Raw genomic sequence first — 15890 nt, 5'->3', positions numbered from 1 at the left:
AAAAAAGTGGAAGCGAACTATGACGTCGCGTGGTCTGGTGCCCTCGACAGGTTTTGGGCCCAGTGAGCGATGAGCCCTATCCATTCGCCAATCCGTTTACGGAACCAATGGAGCAATTGCGCTAAAGAGGGACAGAAGGTGACGGTGCAATTGCGCATCAGCGATAGATTCGGACATACCGCGTATACGGATGTTTTGGCGCCGTTCCCGGTTTTCTAAATCCTCTTGCTGGAGTTGCATTTGGGACATGGAATGCTTCAAATATGCGTTATCCTCTTCCAAAACATGAACGTATTGCACCAAATCATCAAACTCAGTCTCCAATTTATCCGTGCGGTCTCCAATCTGAGTTATTTCCCCTCTGAGATCTAATGCCAGCTTTCCAATTTCAGCGGATATGGATGCGGTAATATTGCGCAGAAAAATTTGCAACTTGTCATCTAGCGCTGAAAGTGTGAGGGAAGGAGACGGTATGGTTTGCTGAGATATCTGGGTGGAGGGAGGATGATTTCCCGATGCAGAGTATTCTGCTGCCCCCCCAGTTATATGCTGGGAATCCCCAGTTATATTATGGGGATCAGAGTCCTCCATCTGGGGCTGAGTCAGGGCAGAGGCAGGCATGGAAGCTGACAGGCATGAAGGTGCAGTACCATCCGTGACCACCGGGGGCCGGGATCTCTCCCTGGGTTCCTGGGCATACTGGAGGCCGGGGATTGCGGCCTGGACAGGAACCGCCGGAGCGGCGAGGGCCGCGAATCCGGTGGCTGCGGGGAGGGGGGCTTCCAGCGCCCTATCTTCCCCATACAGGTTTCTCCCTGGAGCCGGGCCGGGTGCCAAGTGGATGGGACTCACCCTTATTAGCAGGGAAGCAGTGGCGTGTAGCAGGTGAGTCCGCGCTGGCCGGGGATGAGCGGAGCTCAGCTAAAATGCAGCCGCCATCGTCCCTGGCCGCGCATGCGCCCCCTGGTGTTTTTTTTTTATTCCCCCCATTCATGTTAGCTCATGTATCTTATGCACACTGAGTTGTTTAGAGACCAAAGTCATTGTGTCCAGGAACAGCTTCACAGAAAAAGAATGCTTGAAGCATGTAGAAACATGTAAACACTAGGAGCGTCAAGCACTTGAGCATTAAATATTTTCAGTGGCCAGAAATGTGGCCAATGCAATGAATTCACGCTCAAGTGCTTGATGCGCCTAATCACATCTACACACATTTACACCCATCAAGTGTTTTTTCTGCAAAAATGTGGCTGACAAGAGGAAAGGCATGTAGAAGAGATTAGATAACACCCTGTGTGCATGGAGCCTAAATCTGACAATACAGCTGTGATCAATATCCTGTTCTGTTCTGCATCATATAGTCACCTGGTATCATGCTAACATTTGACAGATAGATAGTTATGCAGATCAGCCAGCTCTTTGCCACCCCACAATATACCTGAAGGCAGAGTTGCAGCAGATGTATGTGAAGATCTGATTGTGTCCTACATGGCTGTTCTCTATAAGGCTTACCGTACACATTACAATCTGACCTTTCTTTGTATAATCAACTTCAGATCTACCAAAGCTATGTAATATGAGGATCTGTCAAATTATCCAATCAATCGTTATCCAATAAGAGAGGTCCTTTACCTATTTCTTGGTAGAGCTAAAGCAGATTGTACAGTCAGTTTGTAATGTGTGTGATGAGCTTTAGTCTAGATTCACACTGATGCAGTGCGATTTCAGGAGCAGCTCCAGTGTGAGTTTGTACTGAATCCTCTTAGAGTCCACAGCAGCAATTTCTATTCAAGTCTGTGGAGCTACAAATTAAATCGCACAAAACTTGCACAGGACCCTTTTTCAAATCGCATTGAATCCGCACTGCATATATGTGAATGGCCTCTATAGAAATTGATGTTCTTTCACTTGTAATGCGATGCCATGCTTTCTGGAACGCATCAATGGGAACCAGGGCTAAGATACAAGCAGCAATATTTGGCAGTTGATTTGAGTCCCAGCACTCATTTCTTCTCAGCTGATATTTCTCTAAGGGCCTTGTATGCCACTGATGGTGTTTTCTTTGTCTGGTCTGGTTTTAAGCAAAAGTAGTCATTTTGGAATTTTCCAGTGGTTTAATGGGATATTAAAGAGAAACTCCAGCAAGGGTGATGGGAAAATGGTTTATTGGGACAGGAAGAAACGCACCATATTAAACATTTTCCATTTTCCACCACTGCCTCTTTCTCTCTATCTCTCCCTCTCTCTGACACTGGGTCAGGAAGGGGATGGCAATAAAAACCTAACAGAGGTCCTCAACCCTCTTTTAGTTTGTACAAAGGAAAAGTGTTGTCTGGAGAATAAACCGGGGTTATTGATAACCACTCACTTTGTTTTGGTTAGGCTAAAATATTAATGGTGGAGCGCAGCCCAGTTTGAAGGAGTAGTTCTTGTAAGGATTTATGTATTTAAAGAATAAGCAATGTTATACTGTTGTTTTTATGATCACATATTTTAGATTCGTATATGATCTGTAATCAAATGCAAACTTTAAACCAAAAAAATTAAATAAAATAAATTAAAGGCCTAAAATGATCTAATCCAAAGGATGATTCCAGCATTCAGGTTTGACGACTATATGATCACAAATAATATCTATTTTAAAAAGCCTTAAAAACAAAGTGTGTATACACAGCTTTATATAGACCAGTTTTTTGTAGGAAAATGTTCACTGAAGAGATTGTCTGTCCGTGAATAAGATTGATTGAAATGGAAAATCAATTCCATTTCTGCTTTAGAAATTCAGAAGATACAAGGCCAAGGAAAAGACATTGTAATTGCTACAAATTCCCCATTCAACCTATGAGGGAAAATACAAATCTTTTGTTTATCTTGTTTAATTTGTCTGAATGATACAGCCATTCAAAGTTACTGGTACATGAGGTCAGGGTGACCAGATCCATCACACAGTGTATAAACTATTATAGGCTGGAGAAGGATCAAATTGTTTTCCTGTGCTTGTTCTAATGTCGCCATATAACACAAATGCGGGACAGGTTTTTTAAAACTGGTGGAATTAAATGAGTCTGTGTTGCCCACTAAGACCAGTCTCATTCCAGCTGTCCATTTTAAAATGTTATCTCTCTACTATAATATAGACAGCAGTAGCACTCCTCTTATCTTGAGAAGAGCATCTGAGGTAGGCTTAATTCAATAATAGGGTCATCTGAGGTGCTGTGCCTTAAAGGTAAAATATGGTTTGTCCCACTCTAGGGCTCATTCACACCAGTGGGATCCGCTGGTGTGAACTGAATTCAGGACATAAAGAAATTATGTCCTGTCTATGGGACTGCGTTGGGCAACTCTGCCCTGTGTAATCCAACAGGGCTGCTGTGAACAAGTCCTGTATAGTATATTTGTTTATTTTTAAGTTCATAATACCTTAAACTGATGCTTTCTTTTTACTGTTTGTATGCAATCTTTATTTAAAAAAATAGAACATTTTTACAAAATGTTAAAGAAAACATGAAAAAGATTGCTAAAGTTGAGTACACACAATAAGAAAATCAAAAAACAAAACTGCTTTTGAAGGAATCACACATTAATTTGATCATCAGTACACAGCTTTCAACAGCCGATCACAACAGTCCATGCGATGGGACAAGCGCAAGATTTTTTTTTTTTCGTGCAATAATGGAATGAATGATTTTCGTTTATTCAGTACAGTTTTTGTATGAAAAAAATCAAGAGACAAAAAACACACATGCTTGGGAAATGAATTACACAATTACAACTTTACAATACATTACATCACTTCCGGAGTTGTATTCTGATATACAAGAATTTTCGTAACATTAGTAACCTCCTTATTTTCAATATGAGACTAGCATGCAAAAATGAAAAATGGACAACCCTTTGTCCGAGATTCTCATCATGTGTATGGGGCTTTAAGCTCCAACTGCTAACTTTCTAGAAAACTGCATGATAGTAATATGCAATAAACATCTACAAAGTAAAACACTCAGGTCCCAGCCAATCTCCTTCCAAACATGACAAGCTGCCAAAAAAGAAAGTAAATGGAGCATTGATATACTGTATAAAGACCAACTCCAATCAATTGTCTTCATTATGGTAAGGCTCAGTTTACATTCATTACCAGATCATTACCACTATCTAGAATGCTATTTAGCAAATCAGCCCTGCCCCCAGCACACCCTTGACAGGCTAAGCATGGCCTTTCAGCTATGATATTAAATGTTAAAGTGGTAGAAATCTCCTTGAATAAGACAAACAAAGTGGTCCCCTTGGTTGTTTTAGCCAAAATGTGCTGATATGCACCACATACTAACAAAGTGGTTCTCAGCCTTCCTAATGCCGCAACCCTTTAATACAGTTCCTCATGTTGTGGTGACCCCCAACCATATAATTATTTACCCATTAATTATAATTCATGAAGTGTCGTTTTACCTCCAATACTGCTGCTTTCAACACAGTAGCTGCTTTCTACACAGTAGCTGCTTTCTACACAGTAGCTGCTCTTTACACATTGGAAATATGTGTTTTCCGATGGTCTTAGGCGACCCCTGTGAAAGGGTTGTTCGACCCCTAAAGGGGTCGCGACCCACAGGTTGAGAATTACTGTACTAGCACATTATGGCAGAGTTACCTTAAAACAAAGCCTTCCAGTGACACACTGTCACTGTTGACATGGATTCCATCTTCACCCGGTCTTCCTTCCAGAATTGCAGGCTCCATCCCTTTTTGAAGGGCTGAGCCGTGGTGACATCACTCCTGCATATGGCCACAGAAGCCACAGCACAGCGCTCTGAAATGACGGCATACTCCGTGTGCTTGTCAATTTAGAGTGCAGCACCGACTGCTTCCACTGTCAATATTTCCTAAACACCACAAGTTTATAAGATATTCACTGCACCTACAGGTAAGCCTTATGATAGGCTTACCATAGGTACAAGTTCAAAAGCTGAATTTACAACCGCTGTAAGCAAGTCTTCCATAGCTTTCTTTAGAAACAGAAGTGGTGCAAGAAATACAAATTCTGTATTACCTGCACTTTAGTGAAGAAAAAAAGAAAAGCTGAAATCTGCTTGTCACAGTTTTATCAGCCATGCTGTTGGATATCAGGAATATGAACATACAGTTCAATTTCTGAAGCTTTACCACAAGAATAAGGATCTTCATTTTAGGTATGTAACTGTAATTTTGAAATCTCATTGGGCTCAGCTGAAAATAACTGTCATTTTTAGAAATGAAAATCCTTTTTCTGGTGTGTTAGCTTTGTGAATTCTACTTACTGGCAGGATCAACAGGAAATAAAACTGTTAAGGGGGTACTCGGAAAAACAAAAATGGCTGTGTTAATGCTGTTGACAGACAGCAGCACATATGTCATGTTTTTCTTCTGTACACTTTAAGGCTGGGCACACATAAGCAATGAACTAGCTGGGGATTACACCCTGCATCTCTCAAAGTAGAATAAAGAACTTGAATGTAGCTGCTATTTAAATTTCAACCCTATAACAGTTTCTTCTTATAAGATACTTGTGATCCATTCCTTCAATAGCCAAGAGCTCTTAAAGTCTGCAATATCTTTATTCATTTATTTGCTGTACTAGCATTGTGTCATGTCATATTTATATACCGTTTTTCTCATTATATTCTCCTTTTTCCTGATGAAGCATGCACTTATTGTGTTAAAAAAAAACACAGCACTTTTCAAACAACATATGTCAGTGTTGTTTGCTCATCAGATGTAATGTTGTTTACTATCAGATTATTCTGCTATCATTAAGTAAAGAGATCTTCAAAGGGAATGTGGTATAAACTGTGTACCTTTTCGTAGATCACTTAACAAGCAATTCTATTTACAAAACAGGCTTAATTATTAATCATGTTCTTGTTTTGCATTAAGTAGCTCCAATCCATTACCTTCTGCCTCCATTTTATGTAGACATTTTGTTTCTGGCAACCCCAAAGTTACAGTGACAACAGAAAGCTTGGACTAATGGTTTTATTTTTATCTTGCACAAGAATACTTGAGATATATTTACACTAAGACTAAAGTATTTTACCTTTTGTCTTTCAGAAAAAACAGCGGACCAAAGAGCTGTCCCAACTTTTCCATTCATACAGTCCATACGACCATAAGGTAAGACACTGAGTATTTGTTTTTTAGTAAGGGGCATTGGCAGATTTATACTTTTTTTTACATCACCTCTGAGCTTATTTTCAACCTATATAATTTTTTCCTTTAATTCTTAGGATTCTAGTTTTTGCAACATTCAGGTTTTCATGCTGTCTCTGACTTTCAAAGAGGCATGGTCCTACTTGTTTCTTCTGCTGTGGCAGATGGGTACTTTGAGTACAGAATGTTATGGAATGTGGTTGAGGAATGACATGTGTTCCCCTTTACTGTTTGTGTGAAATACCTTTACTTACTTACACCTTTAGCTACCAAATTTCTCAGAGACATATAGAAATAAAAATCTAGGTCCATGTGACATTTATAACATGAGAACATTTAAAGTGATTCTAAAAGTAAAATTTTTATTCTATTTTAAATGGCAAACATATACTTATCTGCTCTTTGTAACAGTTTTGCACAGATTAGCCCCTCTTCTTGCAGCCCCCACCAGCGCGCCTGGCCCCTCCCTGCTACCGAGTTCTTCTATATTAAGCCGCTTGCTATTGGGGCACTCATACATGCTCACTTCCAAGCTGGCTCTGTGTGTCCATTGACATACAAAGCCAGCTTGACTCTGACCCCCCCCTCCCCGATCCTTCCTCACTGACTGCGATTGACAGTAGTTGAAGCCTATGGCTCCCACTACTGTTTTGAGCCAATGAGGAGGGAGATAGCTTCTGCCCTTGTGCACATTGTTGAATCGAGATCGGGCTCAGGTGAGTATAAGGGGAGGCTGGGGGGGGGGGGGGGGAGCAGAAGGATTTTTGCCTTAAAGGAGAAGGACAGTCAAAGCTCTTTTGGCTTTTGTTCTCCTGTGGATCACAGGAGTACAGTTCATTCTGCACTCCTGTGACCTGTTTTCAGCTGACAGTGGGATGAAGCCCGCAATCTGCTGACTTCATTCAGCCAGTCCAGGTTGGTGGAAGATCCTGACATTAAAGTCGGGATCTACCCCAGAGTCTTGAGAGCCACCTAGCTCAGACTCTGCAATCTGCTGAGAGACTGAACCAGCTGCTCTCTCCCCCTCCACAACCCAGTGCTCCATTGAGCGCAGGAGGGAAGGCAGAGCAGACAGCAGTGACTGGCAGTCCTGCTCTCTACTCAGAGCGGCTGTGAGAACTCAGTGACTAGCAGTCATGTGATCACTGAGTTCTCACACTTAGAGCTGACGGGGGACAGATGCAGCATCGGAGCGATGCTGCATCCACCTAGGTAAGTATGGTTAAAAAAAAAAAAAGAATGCACTCCCACACTTCTCTTTTTAACCCCCCTGGCGGTATTCCCGAGTGTAGCTCGAAGTTAACTTTCAGTACCAAAAGCGGTAACCCCGAGCTACACTCAGGATTATCCTGCATCGTTGCTCCTGGATCCCTCGATCACTTACCTTGTCCTGCGCTCCCGCAATGTCCCCCCTGCAGCATCCCCGGCCATCTCCTCCAGCCGATGCCAACATCCATCTTCCGGGTTCCATTCCCTGCGAGCTTCGGGACGTACAGGATGTATGGAGGACGGAACCGGCAGGATTACGTTAGTATTACGTTACTGTATCAAACCATTTCACATACATTGTGTCCCGAGTGCTTTATCCTGTGCCCTGCCTGCATTTTTACTGTTCTTTCTGCCTGGAAACTGAGAAATTTCCATGGTGTCCAAAAAATGTCCCTTTAGATCAAAAGCGGTTTTAGACCGGCTAGAGAACAGCGATAGTAAATTAGAACCACTTGCAGAATTGAGTGATAATGATTCGTGGTGAAATTCATCATCAGACACTGAAAACGATTTTGTGACTTTGCTCAGTGATGTGCGAACTTGACGCTCTATTTCAAATTTCAGTGCTTTTGGTTTGATTACATTATTGAATTAAATTTATTATTATTATTTTTTATGAATATTTATTATATTATAATTTATGATTTCGTGTTTCAAGTTTTATTATACCCGGGATGTTTATTAGCCTCTTGTTCGGACAGATTTCAGTGAGTTATTCCAAAGAATTACAGGCCTACAATAAAAATAACATATTGCCATGTACAAAAAAGTACCGCTTTGAGCACAGAAATACTGACATAATCAGAACGTAAGGGAGGTTAATACATCCAGGTACAAAAAAAGCCAACCAGACTGGGTTTTGAGCTCACCAATAACAATAATAAATGAGTCTCTTGTACTAAATCTCATCATTTTGTATAGCTTTATGTAGATAATATATTTATTGCAATTGTTAGTTTGAGCATGCTTTTTTTGGTTGGAAACAACATGGTATGAACTGGAAATGCATCAATTAATTTCTATAGGAACCACCAGCCTGCATGAAGTGGGATACACTTCATTACAGGTACATTATTTCCCTATTACTCCCCCCACCCCCAAAAAAATTTTTTTTTTTCACTAAACTTCAGCTTTTTCAGTTGGTGTTCTTAAATGTTTTGTTTCGGTACTAACAGAAGATTTTGAAATAGGTAAATTCTTGGGTTGAAAAATGCATTGGTAATGTATTCCGTGTCTGCAGAGAAGCAGCGGTGTCCTTTCCTAGCACAAGGAAACTATTATTTCTATATTAAAACTTTTATTAGAATGTGGTCATTCACTTCTCCTCCTGCTGCCTCCTCCATTCATATCCTTTGTGGCATTATATCAAAGTGTCCTCAAATGATTTTGGCTTTACATGTGAAGACTTACACACTCCTTTACAAATTAGTCATTAGGCAATGTAGAATAGAATGTGACTGTAGATCTCTGCCGTTTGATGTTTGTTTTAGAGCCTTTTAATAAATTATTATAACTTATCTGACTTGCAAGGGACTTTTACAGTTGCCAAGAAGTATTCTCCTGGTCTGTTTTAATGTGCTCATAATGTCTGCCCATGAACACTTGGAGGTGAGCTCAGAAACATGGCTGAAAGGTTAACAGTATTTTCTTTGTTTGTCTGTAGTGTTTGCTTAAGTATAGGGTTATGGTTTTCAAAACACTGATTATTAAACACAAACATTAATTTCAGCTTCTAAATGCAAGAAATTGTGTTTATTCAGGGCATGGATTTTAAAAATGACAGTAGGCTAATTTAATTAGGATCCACTAACATGTTTCTTACTCTGGAAAAGTATGTACTGCCTATCAGTGGGCCCTAGAGTCCACTTTGTATGTCCTAGAAAGCCCTAAATATTGTGCTTATCTAAACATTACAGCATCACACATTTTAATAATATGATGTAAATGCATAAATATTTATTTTTGCTCTCAGATAAGTCACGATCAGGAAAAAGGAGCATGCAGTTAACCTCCACATCTTGTTTCTAGTCCAGCAATCCGATCATTTAAGACATCCCACTCTAACCACTTCTTCATCTATGTCTTCTTAAGGCTGCTGCTTGTTCCTTCAAGTTAATGAAAAGATTTACCCATAGTAGTCTAAGGGGAATTGCCTTATGCACAGACTGCAGTCAGTGTCAGAGATAGAGGAAGAATTGTGTGGGACTTGTTAGATGAAAGGACTGATAGATGGCACTGAAAAAAAAAGATTCACTTCCCTACTCTTTCTGTCACATTTGTGTTCAAATGTTTAGCTTAAGAGTTCCTTTTTAATCTACAGTTGCCTTTCATTTTTACGTTCATATAACATGCATATCTTGAAAATGTAGTCCAGACTTTGTGTGGCATAAGTTTTAAAGAACATTTTGTACAGAGTGGAAAGCTTCATACTATTTTGTTGCTGCATGGGCCATAAGGCAAGGTGGTTGATAGAGGGAAGTGAGTTAAATGAACTGATACTACTATAGCACATTTTCAGTGTTACAATAAGGAATAAAAATGGTGCTATAACAGCTTAATGCACTTTTAACACTATGTGCTGCCAGCAAATTCCATCATGTACTTCTCTGGAGCACTATATTGTGTTACTGTGAGATGGGTGTTTGGACTTTGATGACCTTAGCTAGCTTACAATCTCAGCTTTGGTCAGAATGTGTTATATGTGCATGAGTGTGTGACAAGGGGATTGTATGAACTCTGGAGTACAAGACTGATGGGAATATACTAGATATTGATAGTTTTATACAATTGAAAGCAGAGCACTAGGCTCAAGAGGAGGCTTTATTCATTGGGACATTATCACTGAAAAAATACAAACATAAAAGATATGTATGTTGAAATATTGCTTATCTGTTGAGTTGAATGTACATTTTTTAGGGTTAAAATATCTTGTGCTCTGCATTGGAAAAGTGCAGGGATTAGTTGCAATTAATATGTTTAAAAAGATAATCTTTTAAATTAGAAAATATCATTAAAGGCACTTTCACTGCCTGCCGGGGGATGGCAAACCACTGTGTTTTCACTCCATGGACACTCACCAAAATTCTAACATTAAAGCCCGACATGGCTTTACACATGCTATGGCCACAGTGCTTTGCTTCGCTTCCACGGCAATTTTAACTCAGATTGCAAAAATCAGTAAGCGGCACCACCTGTCAAACTTGAGTACGATGCCGCTGTACAGCCATGAACCAAAAACTTTCCTTACAGTTGTGGTACATTCCCACTAAATGTAAAATTGATGCTCTACAAGTAATACAAAAGGAGGATTCAGGAGACAGCAGTAGCGCCTCCTGTAAACCTGCCAGCCAATGCTATACTTCTTTCTAAAAAGCAATCCACTGCGGATGGCTTTTGAAAAGGCGGTAAGCTTTACCGCCTGTCTGAAAGAGCCCTAGCATGGTTTATTGTGAAAGGGGCTAATGTCATACAAATGTAAGTTGGCATAGAAATAAGTAGTCAAATACATAATTTCCATAGTCTATTATTTGAAAATATATACCTTTGCCACAGTGCTGTAGTTAGTTCTAGTTGAAGCAAGGATATGTGTACCTAAGAAATCGGAAAATGTCATGTTTTCAGCCAACATTATTTGTGCATCTGTTAAAACAAATGGATGAATCTGCCTGCAGTTCTTTATTCATTCAAAGATAGGCATTGTCAGTGTAACATTTTATCTTCTCTGGATAAAATGAATATCAATAATTATTCTGTTATGGTAATAACACTATTGATGTATTCATGTTTTCTGCAGAGCTTTTTGAAAATAACTATATGAGCATATGCTTATTACATTAGGAAACAAAAATGAGTAATTTGTTTTAATTACTTGGAAATAGAAGTACTCATGGAATGCTTAGACACTCTGGGAAGAGACACTGTTGTTAGAAGTTGATAAGAAATGTGAATGCAGCGTGGGAGGCTTATATTAGATAATTTATTAAACCCCCCTTCTCCTTCACTTGTTGCTCTTTTACTGATATTATAAGCCCAATGAATAGCAGGTTCAGGCCTCTTTTGGTTGCTTATATACACTTCTAAAAAAAAAAAATTAAAGGAACACTTTTTAATCAGAGTGTAGCATCAAGTCCGTTAAACTCCAGGGATATTGATCTGGTCAGTTAAGTAGCAGAGGGGGTTGTTAATTAGTTTCAGCTGCTTTGGTGTTAATGAAATTAACAGGTGAACTAGATGGGCAACTGTGAGACGACCCCCAAAACAGGAAAGATTTTACAGGCGGAGGCCACTGACATTTTTTAGTCTACTCATCTTTTCTGACTGTTTTTCACTAGTTTTGCATTTGGCTAGGGTCAGTGTCACTACTGGTAGCATGAGGTGATACCTGGACCCTACAGAGGTTGCACAAGCAGTCCAGCTCCTCCAGGATGGCACATCAATACGTGCCATTACCAGAAGGTTTGCTGTGTCTCCCAGCACAGTCTCAAGAGCATGAAGGAGATTCCAGGAGACAGACAGTTACTCTAGAAGAGCTGGACAGGGCTGTAGAAGGTCCTTAACCCATAAGCAGGACTGGTATCTGCTCATGTTCATGGAGGAACAGGATGAGCACTGCCAGCGCCCTACAAAATGACCTCCAGCAGGCCACTAGTGTGAATGTCTCTGGCCAAACAATCAGAAATAGATTTCATGAGGGTGGCCTGAGGGCTCTACTGGGCCCTGTGCTCACTGCCCAGCACCATAGAGCTAAATTAGCATTTGCCATTGAACACCAGGATTGGCAGGTCCGCCATTGGCGCCCTGTGCTTTTCACAGATGAGAGCAGGTTCACCCTGAGCACATGTGACAGACGTGAAAGGGTCTGGAGAATGTTATGCTGCCTTTAAGCATGACTGTTTTGGTGATGTGTCAGTGATGGTCTGGGGAGGCATATCCATGGAGGGAAGCACAGACCTTTACAGGCTACACAATGGCACCCTGACTGCCATTAGGTATCAGGATGAAATCCTTAGACCCATTGTCAGACCCTACACTGGTGCAGTGGGTCCTGGGTTCCAGGACCAGTATCTGCTCATTTGTGCGAGGAGGAACAGGATGAGCACTGCCAGAGCCCTACAAAATGACCTCCAGCAGGCCACTGCTGTGAATGTCTCTGACCAAACAATCAGAAACAGACTTCATGGAGGTGGCCTGGGGGCCTGACATCCTCTAGTGGGCCCTGTGCTCACTGCCTGGCACCATAAAGCTCGATTGGCATTTGCCATTGAATACCAGAGTTAGCAGGTCCGCCACTGGTGCCCTGTGCTTTTCACAGATGAGAGCAGTTTTAGTGGATTGGCAAAAAATTACTGTAAGCTATACAGAGTCTCTTGAGATAGCAGTCACTACTAGAGTGAATGATGTCTTTTTATTATATCAGATGAGTCATTTTACATGAAATGTTTGTGTGTACACAACTTTCATTATCTTTATTTACATTAGGCTAACTGGTAAAGATTTTATGTCTCTATGTAGAATGCATGTTTACTTTTACTGTCATATTATGTCATAAATTAAGCCTATCAAACAATATTAATTTAACAATTACTGCTTAATAAAATAGCATGATATTCCCAGTTGTGGGAAATGCTGCGTATAGAGTACTGATGGTATATGGCATGCAATAATGTTATCAGCATGCAGAAGGCCCATCACTGTCTATATGTGTTGCTTTGAGGGCCAAATAGTTATAAATGTCCCCAGCCAGATGGTTCTATATGCTGGAGGGCTTCTTTCATTGTCTCGAAAATGCATCTCCCTGTTGCATCAGCCAGATATCTCTAATACCTATTCTTTCTCTTTTGGAGTCCTACTGTTTTATTTTGCAGTGTCTGCCAGTTTGCACCAGTCTTGACCCCAAAGCTCTTCTGACATCAGACCACAATCAACAATTTTCTTATTCTTTGTCATACAAGAAAGGTCTGAAAGCTGTCATTTAGAACTTTTGTATTGTGGCTTATGGGTCAACATCTTAATTGTTGTGTAAGCATATATCAAGTAGGCATTTTCTGTACTGACCAGTTAAGAATCTATAGCATATACCCCATATGTCCTAGAATTCATAACAGTGGAGACCCTGCTCTCCTTTTGCCAACCAAGGTCTTCCGTGTTTGTTAAAATATAAGAAAATCAGATGTACTGTAATTAGCAAAATTTCTCGGGAGCATCTGCTTGCAATGTACAGCATCTAATATCTTTTATACTTAAGTTTCCTAAAAATTCTTTATATATATATACACACACACTCCACTGATACTGGTTGCAAGACATTAATTAAACAAGATGGCAGTGTTCTGCGGTTCAGTTATCCAAAATCTATTGAAGCAAAGCTTTGTTGAACCAGCAGGATCTCTGCACTCAGACAAGGAATGAACAGACTAGATTTCCCAGAAGAGCTGGCAAAGGGGTAGGAGCGCATATATTGAGAAGCCTGGGAACTTTACAGGAAGGAAGTAGATGGTGAGAGGCGAAGGACCGGTTGTGTGTGTGTGTGTGGAAGGCTGTGGGGCCTCTGGAGACTTGGGCTGGATTGGGCCATTTCATGGAGAAGGAAATAAGGACTGCAGACTGCTGGTATCATTGATGAGCAGGACAGTTAATCCTACGGCAAGGCAGATCATACTGTTGTCAATGGCATCGCTTCTCAACAGAGGAACCAAAAAAACATGAGGGGCCCCCCCAACTGAGAGACCACGTCTTACACTGCAAAGGCCACAAATCGGTTAAGAGGGTTCCATAACCCAGATTAACACAAGTTGCAAGTGACTGTGTTCATTTTAGTTGTTCAATTCAGTTCACCTTACACCACAGACTATCACAGGGAGACCCAGACTGCCTAGTCCATTCTGCGTTAGTTTCCCACTAAAACCCTGAAACTGTAGGAATACAGCACGGGGCCCCCTGCAGACAGGACTACACTAGTATCTCATTTCAGGCCTCTTCCAGCTTTAAAAGAACTTGCTTCACCTGAGTAGTTCACCATCTTTAGGTGTCCAACCTCTGCTGAAGTCTGCTTCTGTCCCTTTCTTCAGTTTCAGCCAATTCTTGCTTTCATCCTTTGTGTCAAAGGGACCTTACCCCATTTCAACATCACTTAAAGGGGGAATCTTTCTGTGATTAAACCATCTTGTGGAAATCTTGCTCTTACACATGGAGAAATTTGAACCCTACTGTTTCTTTTGTTTTTGTTTTTTATCTTTGATAGTATTGTGAGTGGATATCTCTGTGTAGAAAAGCAGAACAATAGTTGTATGGCCTAAGTTTTAATTTGCCATTATTAGCAACTTTTAGCAATGTTAAACTGGTAAAGGAAATCTGTTTTTTTCCAAATGTTTTCTTTGTTTTAAGTTCAGCAATAAATACAAATGTATTTTATTTCTTTTTATTATTATTAATGATAATAATAATAATACAGGGCAGCACAGTGGCTAAATGGTTAGCACTTCCATTTGGCAGTACTAGGGTCGTTGGTTCGAATCCCAGCCACGGCACCACCTGCCTGGAGTTTGCATGTTCTCCCTGTGCCTGCGTGGGTTTCTTCTGGGTACTCCAGTTTCCTTCCACACTCCAAAGACATGCTGGTGGGTTAATTGTCTAAATTGGCCCTAATACGTGTAAGTATGAATGTAAGTTAGGGACCTTAGATTGTACACCCCTTGAGGGTTAGGGACTGATGTGAATGTACAATATATATGTGTAAAGCACTGCATAAATTAACGGCGCTATATAAGTACCTGAAATAAATAAAAATTACATTATAAAATATTGCATATGAACATCTCCTATTTACCACTATTAATCAACAGGTCAAGCCCTGTGAAGACCTGTCCTCTTCTGTTCACATAACTGCTGTGCAAAATATAGACCTTCCTCTGCTAGGAAAGATGGCAGGTTCTTAAAGGGACACTGTTACCTTTGACTGTATGGGATATGTAACATTGTATGTGTAGGGCCCCACGTTCTGCCTTTTTTACATATGATTTTTGTGTTCGTTTGCTTTTCAGATTAAATTACCTTTGCTCTGTCATGCCTGAAAATTAAGCACCACATTTCAATGTAAATGACAGTGTTCCATTCGAAAAACCATTAATCTTATTGTGCTGTCACAAGTGTAAAATGAAAGGTGCAGATAATATGCATAAAATAATTCCTTGCAAGCTGGTACAACAGTAGTGCATTATTGTAACAAGGAGGCTTAAAAGTTGATGCCCCCCCTATAGATTTATTGCTTAATGGTATCTCCATCGACCTCATCTTTCATGCACTGAAGACTAAATGCTGGACTGGCAGCAAGCCTTTATGTTCTAATAGAAGAGATATAATGATGTTAGAGGGGTGAGGAAGACAACAAACGTCATCTTGAGACTCAACTGCAGAACAGCTGTCCCAGCATACTGCAGGGCTAT

The 15890-nt window shown here is 40.5% G+C and overlaps 1 protein-coding gene across 3 annotated transcripts in view; it reads left to right on the top strand.

Moving 5' to 3' along the window:
- The window catches only part of CDKAL1 (CDKAL1 threonylcarbamoyladenosine tRNA methylthiotransferase), a 951890-nt gene that overhangs the window by 700499 nt on the left and 235501 nt on the right, over positions 1-15890 (top strand). For all 3 annotated transcript variants that reach the window (XM_089682258.1, XM_089682259.1, XM_089682260.1), the window contains exon 13: positions 6082-6144. In XM_089682258.1, the coding sequence (XP_089538384.1) occupies positions 6082-6144 (63 nt within the window). The remainder of the gene's footprint in view (positions 1-6081; positions 6145-15890) is intronic.

Source organism: Staurois parvus, unplaced genomic scaffold, assembly GCF_062004578.1.
Source record: "Staurois parvus isolate SC_StPar_1 unplaced genomic scaffold, SC_StPar_1.0 ptg000287l, whole genome shotgun sequence".
Taxonomy (NCBI): Eukaryota; Metazoa; Chordata; class Amphibia; order Anura; family Ranidae; genus Staurois; species Staurois parvus.
Note: the sequence above shows the minus strand (reverse complement) of the source record. Positions and strands in the feature narration are given on the sequence as shown.